The sequence below is a fragment of the Dipteris shenzhenensis genome, chromosome 4 (genome assembly GCF_047967505.1).
Source record: "Dipteris shenzhenensis isolate YYH24624 ecotype China chromosome 4, Dip_SZ_1.0, whole genome shotgun sequence".
Lineage (NCBI taxonomy): Eukaryota > Viridiplantae > Streptophyta > Polypodiopsida > Gleicheniales > Dipteridaceae > Dipteris > Dipteris shenzhenensis.
In genome coordinates, this window is record NC_141599.1 from 35517130 (window position 1) to 35542528 (window position 25399).

General features: G+C 48.7%; 1 protein-coding gene across 2 annotated transcripts in view; it reads left to right on the forward strand.

The window, feature by feature from the left end:
- LOC147902770 (calcium-dependent lipid-binding family protein) overlaps nt 1–25399 on the forward strand; it is a 227504-nt gene that overhangs the window by 162507 nt on the left and 39598 nt on the right. For both annotated transcript variants that reach the window (XM_087373773.1, XM_087373775.1), the window contains exons 40-41: nt 12869–13252; nt 13358–13676. In XM_087373773.1, the coding sequence (XP_087229899.1) occupies nt 12869–13252; nt 13358–13676 (703 nt within the window). The remainder of the gene's footprint in view (nt 1–12868; nt 13253–13357; nt 13677–25399) is intronic.

Consider the following 25399-nt stretch of genomic DNA (forward strand, 5'->3'; position numbering starts at 1 on the left):
CCCAGACCTCACTCCATGACTTTTAGATGTTCGTCTTTTGGGACGAGGTTTTTTCCAGGTTGTCTTTGACACTCTAGCACCGTGCTCAAAGCTGAGTTTTTACACCTGGGACACAGGAAGATTTTCTTTGACGCCTTCAATATTGGTTTCGACCCAGTGGAGGCAGACAAGGAAAATTTTTCGCTCTTCATCAGATTTCCCGAGCTTTCCCAGGTTTACCATCGACTTCTTCCTGTTATTGGGCAGCATTTCGTCGTGGTTGCTGAGATCCCCCCCCTCCCTGTGTTGTCGTTGACTGCAGCAGAGGCAACCAAGGCTGATGGGGTACCTAGAGTTAGGGTCCTCCGTAAGGATCCTAACCTCATGATGGACCATGTTATGCTTCAGCGCCCGAATGGTGCTTTTTTTCGCCAGAGAGTAGAGATTGCAGGTAGGCAAGACTAGTGCAGGATATGCAGGACCATTGGACACTTCGCGAGGGATTGCTCCAGGAAGAAGAAAAGGCCCAAGAAGCCTTCTGGTATAATGCCCCACGGCCTTGATAGGGGGGTGGTACAGGTCCAGCACCTGCTCCTTGGCCTTGACATGGAGGTGGTACAGGTCCAACACTTGCTCCTCGGCCTCGACAGGGGGTGGTACAGGTTCAGCACTTGCTCGTCGGCCTCGACAGGGTGGTCCTCCTCAGGGTGGTGGTATAGCTCGTACTCACCAGAGTGCTCCTCATCGACTGAGCGCTCCTTTGGTACCGCCGCCTATTGCCTCCGGTGCCTCACGACCTTCAAGGACACCCGCCGCACCCCATTGGGTTCCGGTTCATGTGCAGATTCCACCTTCAGTTCATGAAGATGCATTAGTTGACTCTGCTTCAGCTCGGGTTGTCCCTCCAGTCTCACCTCACACAGTCCAAGACGCTTCACCTTCGACCTCCTCCCCGATTGCAGCTTCTCCCCTGGACCCAGCGAGTCCACGTTTATCTAGTTTGGTGCCAGATCCTCTCCTCGAGGCATGAGAGGTCTCCGCGGCCGTTCATACAGAGGGTCGTCTTGAGCAGTCCTCACTTTCTCCCTTGGATAGGGGGAAGGGGATGGTTTACTTTATTAACCCTCTTCCCTCAAAAAGGATCCTTCGCACTCCAGTGTCTGGCATGATTCACAGGAACTCATTTTCAGCCTTGACAGATGCTTCAGATTTGGCAGAGGAGGAGTTTGTGCCCTCTACTTTTGGTGAGTCAGTGATTGGGTTTCCTGTTGATAGGGCTTCTTCGTCAGGTGGCATGGTTCTTTCTTCTATTGATTTCCGCCACTTGGTTCCATTCCTCGCTTCTTGAGCAGGAGGTCTTCCCATGTTGAGGGGTTTGTTTCCGCTGCTAGGTTGGGTAAGGTGTTTCATTCTACATCCTCCCGTTGATGAGGATTGTTAGTTGGAACATATAGGGCCTAGGTGGCGTCCCACATCGCCGCCGCAGACAGCTGATCCGGGATCAGCTTCATCCAGGTGTTATTGGGGGTTCCATCGATGTCTTATTTATTCAGGAGCACAAACTGGATTCTAGGGATTGTGCCAAGTCAGGCAAGTTGCTTTCTAGTCATACATTTTGGTCGCCTGCCTTGGGCACTAGGGGAGGCACTTCTATTTCAGTTTCACAGTCGGTTCTCCCCTTAGTTGTTGGACACGAAGTCATTATTCCCTCTAGGGCTCAGTGGATTATTCTCTTGATAAGGTTGGTTTCCTTAACCTGTATGCCTCCAACATTAGAGGGGAACATGTCATTATGTGGAAGGATTTGCTCTCCTGGGCCCCCATGGCGGATTTATGGGTGATTGGAGGTGACTTCAACATGATTGAGTTACCGTCAAACAAAAAAGGGGGTAGAGAAGGAGGACTTCGCTCTTTAGAGAGAGCAGCTTGGAATGCCTTCATTTTTCACTACTGTGGCAGAGATACTCTCATGTCCAGGGTGCGCAGCCATCTCCATCACATGTAGCTGCTGCCCTTTCTGGTATTAGCGACTTTTACCACTCAGTTGCTATTACCAGGAGACGATATTCTCAGACGTGAGATTGGTATTCACCAGCAGTTAGCAGCTTTGCAAAGGGAAGAGCAGAAACGGCCTTCAGATGCTTCGATTCAAGAGCGCCTTGCTGCAGCAAGGGCTCATCAACAGATATTGCTTGATCAGAGAGCAGAGTATGCCTTTCATGCACGGGAGTTTTTCTGGATTCAAATGGGTGGCAGAGTCAATAAACACTTTTTCTCTACTCTTGGCCCTAGACATAGTAGAGAGAGTATATCCTAGCTTATTGACTCACATGGGCTTTTACAGATAGATCCAGATGACGTCATGCACATAGCTTCAGATTTCTATGCCGCCCTTCTTACTGCTGATGTTGACATACAGGATAGAGAGGATGCTAGACAGGCTATTTGGCAGAGCATCCCTATGGTCGTGAAACCGGATATGCATGTTTTGCTTGATGCATTTTTCACCAACACAGAGTTCAGGACTGCACTTTCAGCCCTTCACAAGGGCAAGTGCCCAGGTTCGGATAGCCTCACCTCTTCTTTCTTCATTGCATTTTGGGATATGATTGGAGAGTACATTACATCAGTCCTGTAGGGCATTTGGGACTTTGGCGAGATGCCTAGGTCTCTCACAGAGGGTCTCATCCACCTTATCCCGAAAGGAGGTTGCCGAAATTTAGTGTCCCAGTGGAGGCCTACCACACTTTTGGGGGCATGTTACAAGATTCTGGCCAAGACAATCAGCCTCTGATTGCAGCCCCTTCTCCTAGATCTTATTCATGACACTCAGACGGGATTTGTGCATGGTAGAAGCATTTTTTATAACACTTTCTCCTTTTGGGAAGCTTTAGAGTGGGCCATGCAGAGCGGCTAGAATCTAGCCATTCTACTCTTGGATTTTGAGAAAGCTTATGATAGAGTAGATTGGGGGTTTTTGGAGGGCACCCTTCTACGTTTTGGCTTTACAGATGCTTGGATCATAGGTGTTTCCTCTTTGTACAGATCAGCCCACAGCCAGGTACTTATTGGTGGGTTGTAGGTCTTTTGGTGCAGGGGTTTGATTTAGAGTGGTTCCTTGACCCAGACCCCCGGCTTCTCTCCATTGGATCTTGGAGACTTTGGCTCTACGGGGGAGTTCTCATCAGGTATTTGTAGTGGGACCCCTGGAGAGTGGGAGTGGATTGACGCAGGGCTTCGAGAGAAGAGCATCCCCTTCTTTCGCTACACGGTCAGTAATGCCAGGAGATTCCAGCTCAGTAGTAGAGGTTGGAGACCTTCCAGAGTTCCTCATTGAGAGGCATTTGATATCACTGCAGATTTGCAGAGGTGCTTCTGGAGGAGACAATGGAAATCCCACAGGAATGATCACTCTTTTCTTTTGGCTTCCTATCCATGGTGGGATTGCAGTTAACCTTTGGAGATCCAGATTTGGAGCCAACCCTACTTGCTCTCGTTACCTCTCTGCTTTGGAGACTATTTAGCATTGCTTATGGGATTGCAAACAGGCGAGGATGATTTGGATGGGGGTAGCCAGGATTTTCAGTCACTTTGTGCACTCTGTTGAAGAAGAGAAAGGAAAGCATGAAGCTGAACACGAAATGAGAATGCTTGCTTGCTTGCTTATGGAACGAAGAAAGGTGAGGTCCATATGTAGGCACCTCTTACATGAGCCACTAAGCTCCACAATCATCTCCTCAATCAGCTCCTAGAATCTCTCAATCATCCTATGTGGCATCTACCACCACCTAACAGTGCTTATGGGCACCTAACTGTGCCTCTAGCACACACACATAGAACCCAAGGTGTGCCTTGGGCATACACCTTGAGATATCCCATCAAACCCCCCCTCAAGGGAATGCCTCAGACTATGTTAAGGATACATCTAGTCTCATAGTTTCTCATGCCATCTCATGGTGGTCAAGGATAAATCTATGGCTAGGATCTCATGCTAGCAAGGGGTTCCCAAGGGTGTGAAGTAAACAAAAGGGATACATAAGACCTTCCAATGGTTATCTCCCGTGCATGTACATGCACACAATGTCTACAGGAGGTACCATGGAGCTAAACACATACACATGGCCTACATCATATGGTGACCAGAGGTGTTTTCAAAGAACACAATAGTTTATTCCATTCATTTTGGAGGACTATCCAGGCAGAGTACCTTGACTCGACATAAAAGAGAGATCTGGAGCATTTATGGAGATGGTTCAAAAAGCATAATCATCATAGGAGGCCTCATCTTGTGGAGACACATCAACTGAAAGTAAATTAGCAGTTTCTGGTTTTGTAGTTGCTTCCTTTTTGGCCTTACAATACTTTTCATGGTGATTGTTTTGCCACAATATTTGCAAGGATTGATCTTGAAGCAATCTTTTGAGAGGTGATTAGTCTTCCCACAAAGGTTGAAACTTGCCCATTTGAGTTTTTATGGCATAGGTTGTGTCATTACCTCTTCGGAGTTCCTTGTGCCTTTCTTCTTCTTGAAGAGCAGTAATAAGACCTTCAAGAGTAGGATTAGTTTTTCAATGTGGTAACAACATGATCATAATCTTCAGGCATACTTTTGAGTAATACTGCCATTGCATCATCTGTAGTGATTGGAGAGTTGATAGAAGCAAGTTGAGTCATGAGACTCCGCATGTGATTGACATGGGCAGCCAAGGGAGTGCCACTAGCCATCTTCAATTCAAAGAAAGCAATCTTAAGTGACAATTTTGAGATGTGAGAGCTAGCACCAAAAATAATATCAAACTTTTGCCAAGCTTCAGAAGGAGACTCCAAATCAGAAATGTGATGAATATAGTTATCTCCTAAGCCAAGAGCAATAATGCCATAGGCTTTCTCCTCTCTAGCAGGATCTCTTGCCGGGTGTGTAGAAGCTGAGGATTCTCCAGCATTAGAGGCTGTTGAAGAAGAATTTGAAGCAGGTTTGACAAGCCCCCATAGATTTTCCCTCATCAATGCAAACTTAACTTTCATCTGCCATGTGTGAAAGCCTTTACCATTGAACTTATCCATATTCAAGAAGGTAGCCATGAGAGGGTCTAACCCAAAATGGGCAGTGTCTAGAGTTGAAAAGCTTTCAAAGTACAAGCATTTAGTGTAGCAAAGACTTGTAACCAAATTCCATACTAAAAATCATTATGGAAATGATATTTCAACTTGCATGCTTCATAGAGGCGGCTAAATGAAAGTATTCCAAGCAAATCCAGGTATAGCAACCTAAAGGAAATTTGTAGCCACAATTGTATTGATGCTATTCAACACTTTAAAACATCAGAAATGCTAAAGTAGCATCTAATGTAGCACCAAACTCACAACATTGTCAAAACTGTCCAAAACAGAGACCTGATCTTGGAGGGCTTGTATCTCACTCTTCAAAGCAAAGAAAAGAGGGCTTTCTAGGTAGAAATAAAGCTGGTATACCAGAGAAGAGCCACTGAAGAAGAGAGGCGAAATGCCGCGTCACGTCGCCATAGCCAAGAGCTTGAAGGTCGACTGGTTTTTCACCTGTTTCTCCCTCCCTGGTGGACCATTTACTTCAAATCTGAACAGGGGCTAGCTCATGCTGTTGTGCAAGCTTGGCTCAGAGGAATTTCGGAATGGCTGCTTCAGCAAGTCGAATTGCACGAAATGGCGTCAGGAAGAAGGCGACTGTTGCGCGGTTTGGTGGGCACCATTGTCTAATTCCTCTGACGTGGAAGGTCGCCCATATGAAGGGTCTCTCCAGCCAGAAGGACTCTGGGAATGGTTGCTTGTAGATGGAGAACTCAGCCCTCCAAGTGGTTGGGCAGAAAGGGGAAAAATGGAGAGGAAGGTGAAGAAGAAGATGACATGGCATAAATGGGCTCAAGGAGGATCATAGTGCTCTGATACCATGTTGAAGAAGAGAAAGGAAAGCATGAAGCTGAACACGAAATGAGAATGCTTGCTTGCTTATGGAATGAAGAAAGGTGAGGTCCATATGTAGGCACCTCTTACATGAGCCACCAAGCTCCACAATCATCTCCTCAATCAGCTCCTAGAATCTCTCAATCATCCTATGTGGCATCTACCACCACCTAACAGTGCTTATGGGCACCTAACTGTGCCTCTAGCACACACACATAACACCCAAGGTGTGCCTGGGGCATACACCTTGAGATATCCCATCACACTCCCCATTCTTTATGACTTGGGGCTCAGTGGCTTGGCTTTCTCTTACAGGGCCTCAAGTCTTTTATGAGAGACATGTCTCTTTTCGGGCCATTTCGATTTGACACCATCAGGTTGAGTCTTGTTCTTTGGATGTGGTACCACACCTTCCTTTTGCAGCTGTACATGCCTATGTGGATACCTCTTGGGAGATACTGGCGAGCATAGCAGCCTGGCATATCTATAGAGCCAGATGGACAGAGGCATTGGAGGGAACTTAGGTTCATCCCTCGCACACATTGGGTAGTGTTTGGACTGACACCATACATTCTTTGATGGCCATATGGACGAGCATGTAGGGAGACTCCCGTGCAGCCTCAGCTAGGAGGGCTTCTTTCTTCAGGGAATGGAAGGATTCTCCTTTCTTCTCTGAGACTCTTACAAGGTTGAGGTGGCACTTTCAGCCTCAACCTTGGTTGTTTTCCACCTCATTTTGAGGGGGTTTATTTATCCTCATGGTTTCATGATGTATTCCGCTTTGAGCTTGCTGTCGCGGGTTTTTTCTCTTACTTAATAGATGTCTCTTTCTTGGGGGCAAAAAAAAAGTTTCCACCAAAAAAAAAAAAAAGAGTGTGCATACCAATAGCCTTCTACCTATGTGTAGCTCATTCGACTGAGCCCACTGTTACGCTCAAGTTGAGGCAACATGAGCTCGAAAGGGTCAGTCGACATTCTCCTTTATAAAGGATCAATGTTTGTATTATATTTATTGGGCTTCATGTAAATGGTCAAAGGGGTTAATGTCAAGGTCCTTGATGAGGGTGACAAGGCACTGACTAGATGGGTCTAAGGCTATGGGTCTTAAATGCATTAAGTGTGGAAATGTGCTTAGGGGCAAGTAAATAAATTGATATCCCAAGAGAGGGGTAGTAAAGATGCATTTACGAGGTACCCTAGAATGAAGACATGTGGCATACTAGATCCATCTAGGGAATTGGGGCTTGGTGGAATATGCAAGCAGGAGCTTTCACGTAAGATTGGGATTCTGAGAGAGTTTGCTACCACCGAGAATTGGCTGGGAGGATATCTGAGTGTCTACCCCGTGATTGATCCAAGAGATTTGTGAAGATGGAACAAGTTTTACGATTGGGACTGTCTCATTTGGTATCAGAGCCTAGGACGATGGGTGTTCATCGTGATACCCAACGAAAGATCAGTTGGAGCGTGATGAGTAATAGACTTTGATAGGAACTATCGGGCTCAAGAACCGACAAGCCTCTAGCGTCTTTGTCTCTATAGCAAGCCCGTCGTCGGAAATCAATCGTACAATCTGGCAGGCCTGAAAGCTATTGTTGACCCTCTTAACGCCTTCCTGGAGTCTTTCCTGTCAGAGAGATGCTACAAGACGTTATCGATGTTAATGCAGAACTTTTGAGACATAGTCGTGGAGGCAGCGGCGCTCAAGTTGAGAATTTCCTTTGTGCAACATGACAACTAGGACAAGGATTTCTATGGGGAAGTTCTACGCTGCTAGTTGACGTTGGAATCGCTTTCAGGGAACGTGGGCGATTTGGTCACGATGCATCATGCGTTGAAGAAGGATAATGTAGTGACGGGTGATTTCACGTGTAGGATTAGATTCTGAGTCGTCTTCCAATCTAGAGATTTGTTCCACGTGTACCAATGATGATATATTCTCAAGCCTCCTCTTGCAAAGTATGTCCATCTGCAGATAACGATCTTGCTTTAGCCTTGGCAATGGTCTTCTTTGAATAAGGAATGTTCAAGTGCTGAATTGTGGGAGACCAGTGAAACTGCGCAATACTGTGAGTGTATGCTAGAGGAAGATAGAGAAAACAAAATTGATTAAGGAGTTTCCGTTGATCATGGACGGAATCCCGTTTTTTTTTGTCCATATATTGACGAAACTGGACGGAACTTGACGGAAAACCTGTTTGGAGGCACTTTTGGGTGGATTTGGATATGTTGAAGTGGTGTAGTGTCAAATAGAGGCGATCAGGGGCGTGAACACTGAAGTTTGGACCAGGGAGCTTTCTATTTCTTTATGCCTTGGAGTTATTTGAGTTTTAAAATTTTATTGTGGGGTTGGTTATTTCCCACTAAAGATTGCAGATATTTCCCTAGTATAGGGAAAGCGTGTTTATTTCAATTGTGAAGTTGTCTGGATTGCAGGCATTCCCTAGCATAGGGAAGTTGTGACAGTTTGCATTTACAATTTATATAGAGTGTGTTAATTTTAAAAAAAAAAAACACCCGTCGACCTAAATGGAAGTTGAAGAAGAAGCTTCAGTAGGCCATACACTGTCTGGTAGAATTGCTTTATTGGAGGATGCCTTGCAACATATTTTAGCTCAACAATTGCAAGCAAATGTAGGGCAATCCGGGCTCAGAAAAATGGTTCATAGTATGTCTGCTAGACCATCTCGTGAAGAGAAGGGTAGGGCTCCAATGGAGCCTGAATCTAGTGTTTATATGGTCGAGCCTAGGAGGGCTAAGGTGCCTAATATTGCCAATTATAGGCCAGAAAAGTATTCTGGTCAGATGTCTGACCGTAGTTCCAATATCATAGAGACCTGGTTATACAAATGGGACGAGGCCTTCGCTATTTGTGAAATTGGGAATGATATGAAAAAAATCCGCGAGGCCACCCATATGTTTAATGAGGTAGCGGATAGGTGGTGGATAAAACAACAGAATGATGGAGTGGCATCCACTTCTTGGGAGGGGTTTTAAAAGGAATTTAGAAAACACTTCTTATCTCCTGACGAAGCATACTGAGCTTGGGATCAGTATCGAAACCTTTGTTAGAGAAATTTATCAGTGGCTGAATACACTGATAAGTTCAGAGAGTGTAATGAAAATTTATGAATCTCTACCTCAGTCGGTGCAGGTAAAAGATTTTATCTTTGAACTGAATGATTGGATCAAGATGGAAGTTCGGGCTAAGTATGCGAACACGCTAGATGAAGCAATTTCCATAGCCCTGAACTATGAGGATGCCAAAGGGAACAAACCAAGTGGGTTTGTGTAGGTTGGGAGTCGGTATGAGTACCCGAAGAAAATTGGATTTAAGAAGAATTGGATTAGCAAAGGGAGTGCCTCACAGCCTAGTGGTCAAGCCGAGCAGGCAAAGCCAGTTGATACTCCTAAACCAAGTACCACCATTGGAGTGAAAAGAAAAGTAACACCAATGGCAGCCCAGGCTTGGTCGAAGTCTTCTTTGAACCCAGAGCAAAGAGAAAAAGCGAGGAGAGAAGGCTTGTGTTTTGGATGCCTTCAGCCTCATCAGTGGAAAGATTGTCCACGAAACAAGGATTGTCAAATGGCTGAGATGGTGATCTCAGAATGCAACGTGGAAATGGAAGAAAGTCCTAGAGCAGAACAGATGCAGATTCAGCTAGCGGGATCTTCTCAAAGGTTAGTACTTGTTTTGTTATGTGTGTCTGTTGCTAAGCTAGTAAACAGTGCACTTGATAATATCCTATCAAAGCCCGCAGCAACGGGGTATACAGCCTTTAACGATATGGAGCTAATTAAGATGAAGGGGCAAGTAGCCAATCGTGTGCTTGGAAGCATCGCCTCTATAGTCAGGCCAGAGCACCCCGTTCTTGTGTGAGTCGTGCCGTACCCGCATGGATCATCGTGAAACCTAGTCCAGTGAACATTATCCCCAAATATGTGTAGGACTGCACTATCTCCACAGGCTCGCCCTGGTATGTGAAACTATGGTGACGGGATACTGCTGCTCGCAAGGTGTTGAAGATCATAACCTTGGTCTTCCCAAGGTTAACTGTCAAGTCTCTCTCCCTGTAGAACATCTCCAGAGCCTCTAGATGTTTCTGCAACCCCTCTGCTGAGGATGATATGAGGACGTCATCGGCATACAACAGTATCTGCACCATCATGTCAGCTAGGAGCGAACCCTCTCCGCCTAGTTGATTGACAAAAGAAGTGATCTCATCGATATAGAGCCCGAAGAGAGTTGATGATAGGGGGCAGCCTTGCTTTACTCCGATGGTGCTCTTAATCCAGTCTAATAAGCTTGAAGGGCAGCCTGGTGTAGTGAGCGGGTGACCAGGGCAGCACGATCCTCTAATAGGGGTATGAAGTCAATATAAGCGAGAAGTATGTATAGACAGCCAGAGTAAGTAGGTGAGTGATCGCGGTCAAAGCGTATATCATGATAGGTGGAGTGAGAACTCAGTGGGGTGAAAGGTGATGTGCGACGAGGAGTGGAAATGCTAAAGAAAAGATAGGTATGATCAGCCCCTGGAGGGAGAGGTGCTACGGTAAAATCAGTGATGCGAGACGTGAGGGCAAGGGATCCCATGATATAATCCACAACGCTGGAGCCTCCCCCATGTGAAAAGCACGTGAACCCATCAGATGCAGGCCATTTGTCAAGACCATTATAAATAATGAGATCATGCATCCTATCGAGGTCTAATAGGGCTTGCCCATAAGATGTGATCGGACCTCGTCTTTCAGCCGAAACCCGTAGCATACCTATATCCTCAAGGTCAATGTCTGGCAGTAGAGTGGAACCATTTGTGAAGTTGAGGAGTGGTACCTGACGGACGCCTGTCTTCGCGTTGAAGTCCCGAACTAGGAGGACTTCTCTGCGGCGAGAAAAGTCAACAATGATGTCTCATCCTCACCTCGAATATCTCTAGCAAAGTGGGAGGTCTGAAGGGGGAAGTAGCAAACTGCAACAAACAGATCCCGGTTGTACATGTGCCGAATCTGGATCCAAAGAAACTTGGAATGTGCATCTCTCTGCTCTACTGAAATGGTCCCCAAAAGTGTGGATCTCGTCTCATCTTTGTAGCCAGACTCCCATGTATACCCGCTGACTACTGGTAGTGGGCACTCTGGACTTTGATGTGTCTCTGTATAAAAGACTATGTCGTGACCTGTAGGATTTTGAGAAGTTTCCTGGTTCTGACCATAAGGTACCATTACAGTTCCAAATGGTGCAAGATAGGGTCTCGGATATCTGAGTCTCATAGACCCCACTTCCCTATGTAAGGGAGGGGGATGGTGCCCTACGGGGGCCTGTAAGAAGTCATCCCTCTTGTACCACTGCCCACTTCCCCTTCTTCTGGGCCTGATCCCGCTACTGCAAGAGAGAGCGTCTCTCCTCAACGTGTAGAGGGGTGAGGTCCTCATCCATGGAGATCGCTAGTTGATCTCGAAGGATTGACCTGCGTCGTAAAGCTAAAAGTCGTGCCTGAGTGTCATGGAACCATATGATCAGGGTTGCTCTCGGTTGGGGTCTCTCCCCATCTGCCATGCCCTCTCAATCGTGTGTTCAGCCACTTCTAGAGTAGCGGCCACGAAAGCAGTCGCATCTACCATCGGCATAGCCTCAGTGCGTGAGATCCCACGTACTGTGATGTCGAGAGACTGGCTAGCTCTTTGCTGCTGCTCCATGAGGGTAGCCGAAACGGTTACCCTTGCAGGTTCCTGTTTGGCCACGTCAACCCATCTGGATGTCTCCTCAATAACAGATTGCATGCTCGCAATCTGTGCCTCCACAACCGGGGTACTCCCTCGGACTGTGTGTATGGCTATGACCTGTTGCCGGAGCTGCGTGATATCCTGTCCGAGTCCCTAAATGAGACCAGCCTGCTCCCGAATGGCGCGAGCGTGCTCCTGTATGATGCGGCTCTGCTCCTGGTTGAAGCGGACCTGCTCCTGTGCGAAGCGTGTCAACTCCATCTCGCACTCACGAAAATTGTGTACCTCCATGAGCAAGGTCTCCCAGGCCTCTGGTGTGTCAGGCGCTCGTGTCCTAGCTGAGACTGTAATGGCTGTGACATGAAAGTATGGGGATGAGCCTAGAAGGTGGGTGGTGACTAGGTGAGCTTGGTGAGGTACGGGGATGACAGTGGAAATGGAGAGGCAGTCCCAATGGAATGTGGGAGCGTGGGCTGACTGAGAGGGAGAGGGGAGAGAAAGGTTGAAGCGTAATGCGGAGTAGTGTATGACACCTCCGAAGTAGGTGTCATAAGCGGTGAGAGAGCTGTAACAAGAGAGGAAGGGAAGGAAGCAAACGACACCAACCATGAGTATATGAGAGAGAGAGAGAGAGAGAGAGAGAGAGAGAGAGAGCATCCCTTAGAAAATTTTGGCATGTTCAGTTTTTCAAATCATGAAAATGCTCCCCTTCTATATGAGGGTCTCTACTCCATCATGATTTGTTTTAGTCCTCGAAGTAGATTCCAAGCTGGATCCAACAAACTTTTGCAAGCCTATCTCTGGTTTGGGTGGTACATGAAGAAATATGCTTAGAGCCTTTGACAAAGCAAGGCTCCTCAGGGTGTGGATTGTGTTTTCAAAGCTACATTATGGAGCCTTTTAATGCCATTAAAAGATGATATTCTAATCACTCATGCTTTATTTGTGCAATTGAGCTGTCTTTTTTTTTCAATGCAGAAAAGCATCATGTGCGATGTAGAATTTTCATCTGTTTCCTTTTGTCATCTTTGCTATACCATACATGAGACAATTTAGATGCATCTCTCTCTCTCTCTCTCTCTCTCTCTCTCTCTCTCTCTCTCTCACACACACACACACACACACACACACACACACACAAAAAGGTTTCTACTCTTATGCACAGCATCTACAAGCACAGGCCTTTGGAAATTATATGATTTTTTTTTTTGGGGGGTTTGCTGAGCAGGACTGAAAGTGGTTTCAGTGTGTGGCGCATTGAGAATGCAGCTGGTTCTTTCTTTGCACATCAGTCCATAGAAGCTCCAGCAAGTCTAGCAATTTATGATTTACGAGAAATTATGTATGAAGGAGCAAGCACATCTGGTGTAGATGGGTTGAATTCTGGAAGCCAGTCGATCAATGGAAGAGTAAACCAGTTGGAACGTAGGCCAAGCATGCCTAGGCATGAAAGTATAGGAGCCACACCTAAAGGAGGGCGATTTATTTCCACCACTGCACAGTTTGAGCGCATGTGGTGGGACAAGGGGAATGACCTTCGGCGGGTGCTTGCAATATGGAGGCCTATTCCTCCACCTGGTTATACAATTGTTGGTGATTACATGTCAGAAGGGTAATGAATGCATCTATATTTGTCGATCCCCCCCCCCCACCCTCTTTCCTTTTGAAGGAAATGGGAGGGAGTATTACTGAAGTTTTTTGTTTGGTATGGGTGCAGGTTAGAACCACCAAGTGTAGGAATAGTTTTGCGAGATGACAATTCAGGGAGGTTGGCAGACCCCATCCGTTTTGTCCAGTGCATGCACTCATCAGGAAAAGGGCTGGAAGAGCTCTTTGTTTGGTATCCTGTAGCACCAGCAGGGTATGTTACATTAGGTTGTGTTGTGTCAAAGACACAAGACACAATGTCTTTGAATACTGTTCGCTGTGTGCGTGCGGACCTTGTAAATGAGGTGAATATCTCAAAGAGACCAGTTTGGACTGTTTCTGGGTCTAAGAGTGGCTATGTCTGCAGCTTATGGAGAATAGAGAATCAGGTGCGTAGTTGTATTTCAATTATAATGTTTCCGTATCTGAATCGCCTAATATGAAAGTTCTTTACTACACCCTGGGTATGTAGTCTACAAGCAGTGAAGTCAGATTATGCCATTTTAAATAAGCTTTCCAGCATTACATTTGTGAATGACAATAAACCTTTTTTCACCTTCACCAGCAGCACATTAATAGCATGCAGAATTGTGATCCTTGTAGTGGAAGGAGAATTTTCGTATGTGACTTCTTGAGATCTGAAAAACCACTTCAAACAGCCAGCCTCTCATACCTAGGCAGGGGCAGGGCACATACACCAGCCAAGCTTGTGTTGAGAGAGAAAATGTGACATACAATGTTGCCAGCTATTCATACTGCTGTAACCTGTAATCCACAAGGATTTTTTGCTATTCTTTCTGACCCATAGGTGCTTTTTGCTATTCTCTCTCTCTCTCTCTCTCTCTCTCTCTCTCTCTCTCTCTCTGAGAAGGCTTTTTTGCTATTCATGCATTGAGACTGAGGGCATCCCTAGAGAGGGCCGCGTCTACGCCCTATGTGATTTGCAGGAGATTGAGTTCAAGCACTTTGCTTTCAGATGCCCTGTGTACTATGAGATCGGGGCCATCACCATTGCCTTTTCAGAGATGGATTCAGTCCCCTCTCCAGTGTCCTAGTCCACCCTGATTAGTGACGTCTAGCGACTTTCATTCATGAGGCTATACGACACAAAGACCAACTGCTCAGGACACACAAACGCGATCAGGGAGTCTGGCTGAGCTCAGCTATTGTGTTTTTCCATTTGTATAGCACGGACCAGCAGTCTCCAGGAAGACGACATAGTCGAGGCCCAAAGCGAGAGGCACAATAGACCCGTCCGTGTGTCGATTCGTAACGGAGGCTTGGGGATCTTCCTTCTATGTGTGCTAAACCAAGAACAGCCGACGGGTGACAGTGGCACTTGTTCAATGAGCCACTACTAGGAGACACCATGTAAATTGTCTCTATCACTAGTTTCATGTCACCATGGCACCGATCACCAGCAGAGAATCTCTGTGCAGAGATCCTCTTATCCATTCTCAGCCATCCGGTGGACTTGGTTTCTCAGACAACATACAGAAAACTGCCGCAGTGATACCACACTATAGTTTTTTTCATCCTTGCTATGGGTTTCAAAGATACTTAGTATTCATATTTGTGTTTGTATTTGCCTTGTGTGCGGATACTAGCTAGTGGCTCTACCATGCCTTGCTTTATAAAAGGCTCTGTCTGTTCACCATGCCCTAGCTTACAACAAAAGGGGGCCGGGCAAGTTCACTTATGTATGTTGTCATGAGTGGTCAGGCATGTTATCACTAGACCACTGAGTCTTTGTACATCCATGCATGATAAGCCTCTTAGCCATGCTTGGTGAGCCTCTTAAGTGTTTTGTACCATGATCATTAGTCTCTTAGCCATGCATGATAAGCCTCTTAGCCATGCTTGGTGAGCCTCTAAGTCTTTTGTACCATGATCATTAGTCTTTGAGCTATGCTTACTTGCCTCTGAGATTGTTTTAGGACCATGTACTAGCTGAGTCCTTATAGCCTACGTCACCATGGCTATTGAAGGTGTCTCAAATACCTTCCACCCTCACTCGGTAGGGGGAAATGTTGGATGTACGGAGTTTTAGGTGTCAGTCTAGGAGTTTATGTGAGTTTAAGTCAGGTTCAATCATTTTAGGGTTCAGTTTTTATCATTATGCAATACATGGATCTCATTTGTGTGCTCTCTTGCTTTCCACCTTGAAACCCTAATTCTAACATATGAAAACAACATCTAAAATTCATCATGCTCATAACCCCCTTTAGGGGAACTAGAGGCATCTAGAACACCTCCACAAAATATAACTAGATAAGAGGTACTTTAAAAAGGGTATATCTCAGGTGTAGTAAGACGGAGCCTGGGCTAGAATCTTTTTGGCCACTGTTGTCTCAGAAACATGTCCAAGATCTGCATCTGCCATTTGTTAATTGGTTTGAGTGGCGTTGCTCATGAGCAAGGTGAGACAGTCTATTGTAATATGGTTTGATGTCAAGGTGAGCTAAAGTTGGGGTTAGCTGTGATCGATCAAAGCTAAGAGTGAGGTAGGCTAGGGTCCCATTTGGAATCTTGTTGTCTCAAAAGCATGTTTGACATTTGTCATTGTGATCCTCTGGCTCTCTATGTGGGCCTTATTTAAGGTCGTTGTAGGGCAGCCCTTTCTTCCCTCTTCAAACCCTCCACTTCCCCTCTCCCTCCCTTAGCCCCTTAAATCCTCACTCCTTCTCCTTCAACCCATCTCTCTCCCTCTCCCTTTCAGCCCCCTCAAACTCTCTCTCCTGTTGGACGAGGAACACAGAGACCGTACACGACGCGATAGGCGACTAGAGCACACGATCAAGGTTCGACCTATTTCAGCTCTCCTCAAGGGAGATCAACTGAGGCGAGGCGTCACCCTTGACATAGCCCATCGGATCCAGAGATCGAGGAGATCACGCCCTCCACCACCACGGGAGACAGCCCGACAGATGTAGATACGTGAGCTCTTTGCATCTCATCAGTGAGCCATCATGGAGCGTGGATACGTGGAGCCAGTTCATGCACTTGGGACTCTAGCTCTTAGCACTTGATATTTTCATGCCACCCTCATGCTATTTTGCTATTTTTTTGCTATTTGTTACTAGTATAGAATTTTAGTACTCAACAAGGGCCTTAGTGAGCCCTTTGTCCCGGCCCACATTGGTCGAAATGAGTTACTTGATTCCATACCTTGTCCCATAGGCCCGCGAGGCCTCCTGCGGACGTTAATATATCTTTCTTTTTTTCTCTCTCTCCTTCTCTCCCCACCCCCCTCCCTCTCATCACCTTGTCCGACCTCGCTACTCCTACATATCACTCCCTCGCCCATATCATATTGTCCCCACCCTCAGTACAACCTCAGCAGCCCACCTTCATTCCAACCCCTCTCGAGATCCAATTCCCACCTGGACCAGGACATCTTAGGCCCCCGCCAGATGCTTGGGACTCCCTATTGGCTGAGATACACAGCATCCGGGCCCATCAGGCAGAGCTGACACATTACACCCAGAAGCAGGCCCGATACACCCAGGAGCAGGCCCGCATTATACACGAGCAGGGCACCCTTATCCAGGGACTCAAACACGACATCACATAGCTTCGAGAGGAGCTCGGGACCCTCAGAGCAGCCCCAATCACAGAGATGGAGGCATAGATAGCCACGATACAGTCGGCTATAGTAGAGACGACTAGATGGGTGCACGTGGCAAAACGGGAGCCCGCAAAGGCAACCGTTTCAGCCGCCATACAGGAACAGCAGCAGAGGGCTTTGAAGGCCCTCAACATCCGGATATGAGGGATCACGCGAGACAGCACCAGTACCACTACGACGCCCATGGAGGAGGCGATTACCTTTGCGACTACCACCATGGGGGTCCCCGACCATGGCATAGAGGGAGCATGGCGTGTTGGGAGAGATCCCAACCGAGAGCAGCCCCTAGTCATTCGCTTCAGAGATTCACATGCTCATCTAGTGACACTCCGACGCCGAGCCTCTCTACGAGAGCATCCCACCATGTCCATGGACGAGGACTTGACACCACTATAGATTGAGGAGCGACGAGTTCTTCTGCAGCAGCGAGATGTTGCCCGCAAGGAGGGAAAATGGGCCGTGGTCGGAGATGGTAGGTTGTTGACCGGTACCCATCGGGCTCCCACCCGTACCCCCTAGGGGGATGGGGCCTATGAGACTCAGGTTTTCAAGACCCTAGACTGCACCATTTGGAACTGTAATGGCACCTTATGGTTAGACCTAGGAAACTTCTCGGAGTCTTATACAGGACGAGACATAGTCTTTTACATGGAGACACACCAGAGCCCAGAGCATCCACCACCGATAGTCAGTGGCTACACATGGGAGTCAGCCTTCAGGGATGAGACAAGGGATACAGGAGGAGTCTGAGGATCAGGCGGGGTCGCAGTATTGTACAGGTCTTCCCTCGATGGAGCCATCTCCATTGAGAGGAAGGACGCACACTCCCGATTCATGTGGATCCGGATCCGACGCACAGACACCCGTGACCTTTTCATAGCAATATGCTACTTCCCGCCAGACACATCCCACTTCGCCAGAGTGGCACGAGAAGAGGGTGAGACATCTCCATATGCACCCTTACATCAGGATATCCCAGACATTTCAGCCTGCGGGGAAGTTCTCCTTGTTGGGGACTTCAACGCCAGGATGAGTACGCGACAGGCACCACTCTTGGACTTCCGAGACGACTCTATCATGCTTCCAGACATGGACCTAGATGGAGCAGGTATGACTAGGACCTCATCGGATCGACACGGGCCTGTTACACCATATGGACACGCGCTCCTCGATTTGGGCAGGATGCATGATCTCATCATCTACAACGGGCTCGACCTATGGCCCTCCTCAGGTGGTTTTACTTGCTTCCCACACAGGGAGGGCACTAGTGTAGTAGATTACATCATGGGATCCCCTACCTTCACTTCATGTATCATTGACTTCACCGTAGCACCACTCCCTCCAGGAGCTGATCACACATACCTATTCTTTACTATCGCCACCCAATGCTTAGCCACACCACACACACCACATAGGAAGCACGACACCTACCACGACATACACTTTGATCACAGCCTCTCACCGGCCTACTCTGGACGCCTAAACAGACTCCTAACCTACATCGATCACATACCACTCATAGAGGACCGTGCTGCCCTGATTAGTTGCACACTCCACGAGGCTGCCCTCCAAATCTTTCCCCACACCACACGGTCCACTAAACCACCACCTCTTGGTTCTATACCCTGCAACAATTGGTACGATGCGGAGTGCAAGGCTTATCGCCGACAGCTTTGACTTGAAACCAGATGTCACCTCCCGAACACACCAGACACGATACGCAAGTATCGACGTCTTGTACGTCGGAATAAGCAGGCTTTTCTTCGTCAAAATGAGGAGCTGCTGCTACACATCTTTTACAGCAGCAAGTCTAAGGATTTTTGGCGGAGATTCCTTGAGCGTAGGTCCCCATCACCCCTCACCGACACGAGAGTCTGGCACACGTATGCACACCATCTATATGATGTCCCACACCAGCCCACTCCAGACCTCATACACACACCTCGTCCCACCACTTGCACGTTGTTCACCAGAGGGGGAGTCAAGGACGCGACATTGAAACCGCACAACGGCCGAGCTAAGGATCACTAGGGGCTATGCACTGAGTTTATCGCATATGGGATTGACACGTTAGCCCCGATCCTAGCAAAGCTATTCAATGACGCTGTTTGCCTTGGTTTCCCCCACACTTGGACACTCAACACCATCACCCCCATCCACAAGGTAGGCGATCCCATGGACCCGAGTAACTACAGGACTATCATGATTGGACATGTGATGTCCAAGATCTATGCAGCTGTATTGGATGCATCGGTCAGCCTGTTCGCAGAGATGAGAGGGCTCAGAGCAGAGGGTCAGACCGGCTTCAGGCGAGACCATGGGACTATGGATCACATACTCACACTCAGGAGTGTCATTGAGGAGGCCAGATCACGGAAGGAGAGGGTATACTGTTGCTTTGTGGATTTCCGCAAAGCCTTTGACACAGTATCTCGAGCTCGTCTTATCACACGCCTACAGACACTGGGATTTGATCAGCAGATCATCTGGGCAGTCATGGCATTGCATGAGAGTCTCAGGCCGAGTTCGTACAGGCGCAGGTTGGATAGATGAGATCCTGAGTACCATAGGAGTCAATTAGGGTTGTCCCTTATCACCGACCCTGTTTGGTCTCCACATCGATGAGCTTGAGACTTTCATGGGGACGTTCGGAGGGACCGGTTGCTCACTTGCCAGGATCATCATCAGGATTCTTCTTTATGTAGATGACGTGGTACTCTTGTCGTCCACACCCGAGGGGCTCCAGCGACACCTGGATGCACTGCAGGCTTTTTGTTTATCCCATGATTTGGAGGTCAACCTTGGCAAGACCAAGGTCATGATCTTTAACACCTCTCGAGCAAACATGCAACGGAAACAATTTACTTTTACTTTGGGTGGGTGACCAGTTGAGATCGTATCCTCGTACACTTACTTGGGGATCATCTTCTCCGGCCCGATCTTCACGATGAGACCAGCGATGCAGGCCAGACTGAGCAGGGGATACGCCTCACTGGCCCGGCTAGAGAGAGAGTGCTTTCACTCTCACTTCCAGGACCCTCGGACCAAGGCTCTTCTCTTCGACTCCTTGGTCCGACGAGCCGGTATGTATGGTAGCCCTTGTTGGGGGCCTGACATGTCACAGATAGAGTGGACACGGGTGGAGCGCTTGCAGATCCTCATGCTCTCACGGATGATCCGGGGGGAACCGTCTATACCACATCACATCATTCAAGCCGAGTTTGGTGCTTCTCCACTCCAGCTCGATGCAGCCTTTTAGACAATCACATATCTACACCGGGTTAGATCATATGGGGACTGCACATCAGGGAGACAGAGGTTGCCGTGGTTGGCTCTCGATTCCTCCATGAGTAGAGGGAGACGAGCGATGCTGGTATGCACGGACTCACAGATGGTTTGTGAGACTAGGGTTCCACATCGATAGGATACCTCCTTTTTAGTACAGTTTAGATGCCCCTCCGGTACTCCCACCCACCATCCCAATTGGGCCACATACCAACCAGGTCATTCGAGAGGATCTCCTGCAGCTACACACCTTTAGGACCTAGTTGGAGCCGAGGCAGCTTCTAGTGAAGCTGAGTTTCTACAGAGATTACTGTCTTCGCATTTCGGAGGAGGGATTCATCACACCACCGGGGTACACTGAGCTTCATATGCCTCACTCACTACGGATCTCCATCGGATAGTTTCGGGTATCATCACATCGCCTCTACATAGAGAGCGGCAGAGCAGAGAGGATTCCTAGGGAGCATCGCTTATGCATACTGTGCGACTGTTAGGAGGTAGAGTCGGAGGAGCATTTTATTTTCAGGTGCCCAGTGTACTACGAGATCCGAGGTCGCTACCATTGCCTCTTCAGAGACGGCTCCGGGCTCCTTTCGAGATTCCTCGCCTACCCAAATCAGAGATGCCTCGTGGCAAGTGAGCTGCTGCTCCTCCCCGTGAGCTACTGCCCCCCCCTCTCCCTCTCTCAGCCAGCCCCCTCTCCCTCGCTGCCCCCCCTCTCCCCCCCTCGCTGCTCCTCCTCTCCCTCCCCTCTCGCCAGCCCCCTCCCTCCTCCCTCACCCTCCCTCTCCCCTTCCTCCTCCCCACCCTCCCTCTTCCCCCCCCCCCGCTGCCCCCTACCTCTCCCTCCCCGCCCTACCTTTCCCCCACCCGTCAGCCCCCGCGCCCCCCCTTCTCCTCCCCCGTCCCCTCCCCTCCCCCGTCATCCCTCCCCCCCCCCCGCTGCCCCCTTCTTCTTCGCCCCGCCAGCCCCCCCGCCCCCTTCTCCTCCCCCGCCCCCCTCCCTCGCCCTCCCTCTCCCCCTGCACTGCTCTCCCCCTCCCCGCTGCCCCCTTCTCCTCCGCCCTCCCTCTCCCCCGCCAGCCCCCCCGCCCCCTTCTCCTCCCCCGCCCCCCTCCCTCCCCCTCCCTCTCCCCCCCCCCCCCCCCCCCGCTGCTCTCCCCCCCAAGGAGACCCAAAAAAAAAAAACCTCCTCCCTCTCGCTCCCCGCCCCCTTCCTTGCTAACTCAGCTCCCCACGCCTCCCCCTCAGCCTACCTCCGTCTCTCCCTTCAGTCTATCCTCTCCTTTCCTTCCCCTCTCTCCTACCCTCTCTTTCTCCTTCTTCTTGCGCCCGCGTTCAGGGCGTCCTGGGCAGTAGTTTCACGGATGGAGCTTTTTCAATGTTGGAATCGGCCTTTTCACATCGATTGGCGAATGGATCCCCATTCAGCCAATCTCCGTCCACCTCCACCGGCTGCGAGAACCGTCATTTTTTCAGAAGACGAGCTGCAGTAGCTCAAGAAAGATGTGGAATTAGAGGGCTCCACATCACTTTTTGCCCGCATCTTTGGGTCACACCCTTCCAGATCACAGGCTAGAGACTGGATGCTGGCGGCGTTACCAGGAGACCTCGCCCCTCACCTCAGGGATATTCGACTTTTGGGACGTGGATTCTTCCAAGTGGTTTTCGACTCCCACGAGTCCACAGCCCTTGTTCTCAAAGCTAATCCCCTGGCTTTGGGTTCGAGGAGGATCTTACACCTTGGGCTTCGATCCGGTCGAGGAGGACAGGCAGGTCACATCATTGTTCATTAGATTTCTTGGTCTTCCTCAGGTCTACCATCGACTTCTTGCTACTATCGAAGCCACATTCGGAGTGGTCACGGAGATCCCCTCCCTTCCTGGCATGCCTTCTTCCTCGGTAGAGGCAGTCAGTGCAGACGGGGTGCCTCGTGTTAGGGTCATTGTCTCTGACCCTAACATCTCAGAGGACCACATTATGCTTCAGCGTCCAGACGGCTCTCTCTTTCAACAGAGAGTCAAGATTTCAGGTAGACAGGACCAGTGCAGGATTTGCAGGACCCTTGGGCACTTTGCTAGAGATTGCCCAAGGAAGAGAAAAAGACCCAAGAGGTCTTCTGGTGCGGCTCCTTCACGTACTACCACGACTGCACCTCCCCAGCATCCTGTACCACGCACTCCAGGACCACCAAGAGCAACAGGGCGCCCTGCTTCGCACACCCCAGGACCACTAGGGGCAGCAGGGCGCCCAATGCCCGCAGCACACCCAGTACCACGATGGAGAGCTATCAGAGCGGCTCCCTTACCTCAGGAGGAGACTTTTGATCATGTTCAGACATACGCCTTCCAGACTTCAGAGGTGGATGTTGCTGCAGCCCCAAACACTACAGTTCCACATCAGGAGGGGCCTTTAGATCCACCAGCCCCAGTCACTTTGGTCTCTGACCCCTTGGTTTCTGACCACGAGGGGGCTACAGGTACTTCTTCCCCACAAACTGTTCCTGCCACAGTCAGGACAACCAAGAAAGTGCAGGCGCAGATGAGGGCTCCTGATTCCTCTTCACCCCAGCCACAGGCCTCCTCAACCCCCAGCTCCAGTTCTGTCGATAGAGGCCTGGCAGGTCCTTCTCCTCCATCTTCCACGAGTGCAGGTCTCCTTCGCACTCCTCGGCCAGACTTGCTTATCAGGAATTCTTTTTCAGCACTGGCAGATTCGGCGACTTTCATGGATGATGAGGAGTTTGTGCCCTCCACCTTAGGGGTCCCGGTCATTGGGATTCCTTCTGACAGGGCCTCCCTTTCAGCAGGTGTGGGGATCCTTTCACCTATTGAGTTTCTTGCCCTCAGCAAGAGTGTTTTGGCCAAGGGGAAGCTGGTCTCCTCTATTAGGTCGGGTAAGCCTTTCCATCCAGCATCCCCTTGTCGATGAGGATAGTTAGCTGGAACATACAGGGCCTAGGCGGAGTTCCACACCGTCACCGTAGGCAGCTGATCCGGAACCAGCTTCATCCAGGCGTCACTGGAGGTGCTATTGATATCCTTTTTATCCAGGAACACAAGCTGGATGCCAGTGATTGCTCTAAGTCTGGCAAATTGCTTTCAGGACATACCTTATGGTCGCCTGCTATGGGCACAAGGGGAGGTACTTACATTTCGGTCTTTCTTTCTATTCTCCCCTTGGTTGCTGGTCATGGTATTATCTCCCCTTCTAGAGCTCAATTGATCATTATTTTGATTGGAGGGCGTAAGATTGGTCTTCTCAATCTTTATGCTCCCAACAACAGAGGGGAGCGGATCTCCTTTTGGAAGGAGTTACTCTCTTGGGCCCCCATTGCAGATTCTTGGATCATTGGTGGCGACTTCAACATGGTTGAGTTGCCTTCAGACAAAAAGGGAGGCAGACAGGGTGGAATTCATTCTTTGGAGACGGCAGCCTGGGATGCCTTCCTCTTTCAGTTCAGTGGCAGGGACACTTGGTTGGATGATGCCTTTCATATTATGCCACAGTCACTCCTGTACTCTTGGTCGAACAGGAGAATACACATGCCCATTCATGCACGGATTGATAGATTTTATGTAGACGATTGGGCACTTGACAGAGGAGGATCTGTATGCATTTCTACTGGGGTTTCCACCTCAGATCATTTTCCAGTGGTGTTGCAGATTCTTGACCCTCATCGGAGAGGACGCTCTGCCAGTGTTAGGATTCTGGATGCTTTTTATGCAAAGAAGAGCCTCACGGAGGATATTTTACAGATTTGGATTTCTCACATACAGGGTGGAGCTGTCCACCCATCTCAGGTAGCTGCAGCCTTATCCGGAATAAGTGACTATTATCATACAGTCGTTGATTCTAGGAGACGTGAGATTCTCAGATGTGAGATTGGTATACGCCAGCAGTTAGCGTCCCTTCAGAGGGAAGAGCAGAAGAGGCCCACAGATGCTTGGATTCAGGAGCGCCTTGCTGCAGCAAGGGCTCATTTGCAGACATTGTTGGATCAAAGAGCAGAATATGCCTTTCATGCACGGGAATCCTTTTGGATTCAGATGGGTGGTAGGGTCAACAAACACTTTTTCTCTACTCATGGGCCTAGACATAGTAGAGATAGTGTTTCGCAGCTTGTTGACTCAGACGGGGTGTTACAGTCAGATCCTGATGCTGTCATGCGTGTAGCTTCAGATTTTTTTGCATCCCTTCTTATTGCAGATCCAGGCACACAGGGCATTGATGATGCCAGAGAGGTTATTTGGCAGTGTATCCTTGTATTGGTGAAGGATGAGATGTATGTTTCTCTGGATGCACCTTTCACTAATGCAGAATTCAAGACTGCATTACTTGCCCTTCACAAGGGCAAGTGCCCAGGTTCAGATGGACTTACCCTCTCCTTTTTTATTACTTTTTGGGAGCAGATTGGTGATCACATTACTTCAGCCCTGCAGGGCGTGTGGGACTCTGGTGAGATGCCGGACTCACTTACAGATGGTCTCATTCATCTCATCCCAAAGGGGGGTAATAGGAATCTTGTGTCTCAATGGAGACCCATCACTCTATTGGGCACTTTTTACAAGATTCTGGCGAAAGCTATCAGTCTGCGGCTACAGGCTTTTCTTCCAGATTTGATTCATGACACGCAGACAGGGTTTGTGCATCGCAGAAGTATTTTTTATAATATTTTCTCATTTTGGGAGGCCTCAGAATGGGCCATGTAGAGCCGCCAGAGATTGGTCATTCTACTCTTGGACTTTGAGAAAGCTTACGACAGAGTAGACTGGGATTTTTTAGAGGGTACTCTATCTCGCTTTGGTTTTTCAGATGCATGGATTAGAGGAGTATCCTCTCTCTACAGATCAACCCATAGGCAGTTGCTCATTGGGGGGGTAAGAGGGGACAGGTTTCAGATTTTTAGATCCGTCCGCTAGGGATGTCCTCTTGCCCCGTTTCTTTTTCTGTTTGTGGCGGAAGCTATAAGTATCTACATTAGATCTCAAGCTGATATTTATGGGCTGAGGCTTCCTATCCGCCGGGAAGAAGAGCTCCTGGATAGTGAGTTGGCAGATGACACGGCTGTTTTTTTGGATGCCTCCCCGAGGACACTCACTTCCTTCCGGACAGTCTTGGATTTGTTTTGCACGGCTGCAGGCACACACATTATTTGGCATAAATCCAGTGGTTTTTGGATTTGCGAGGATGACACCC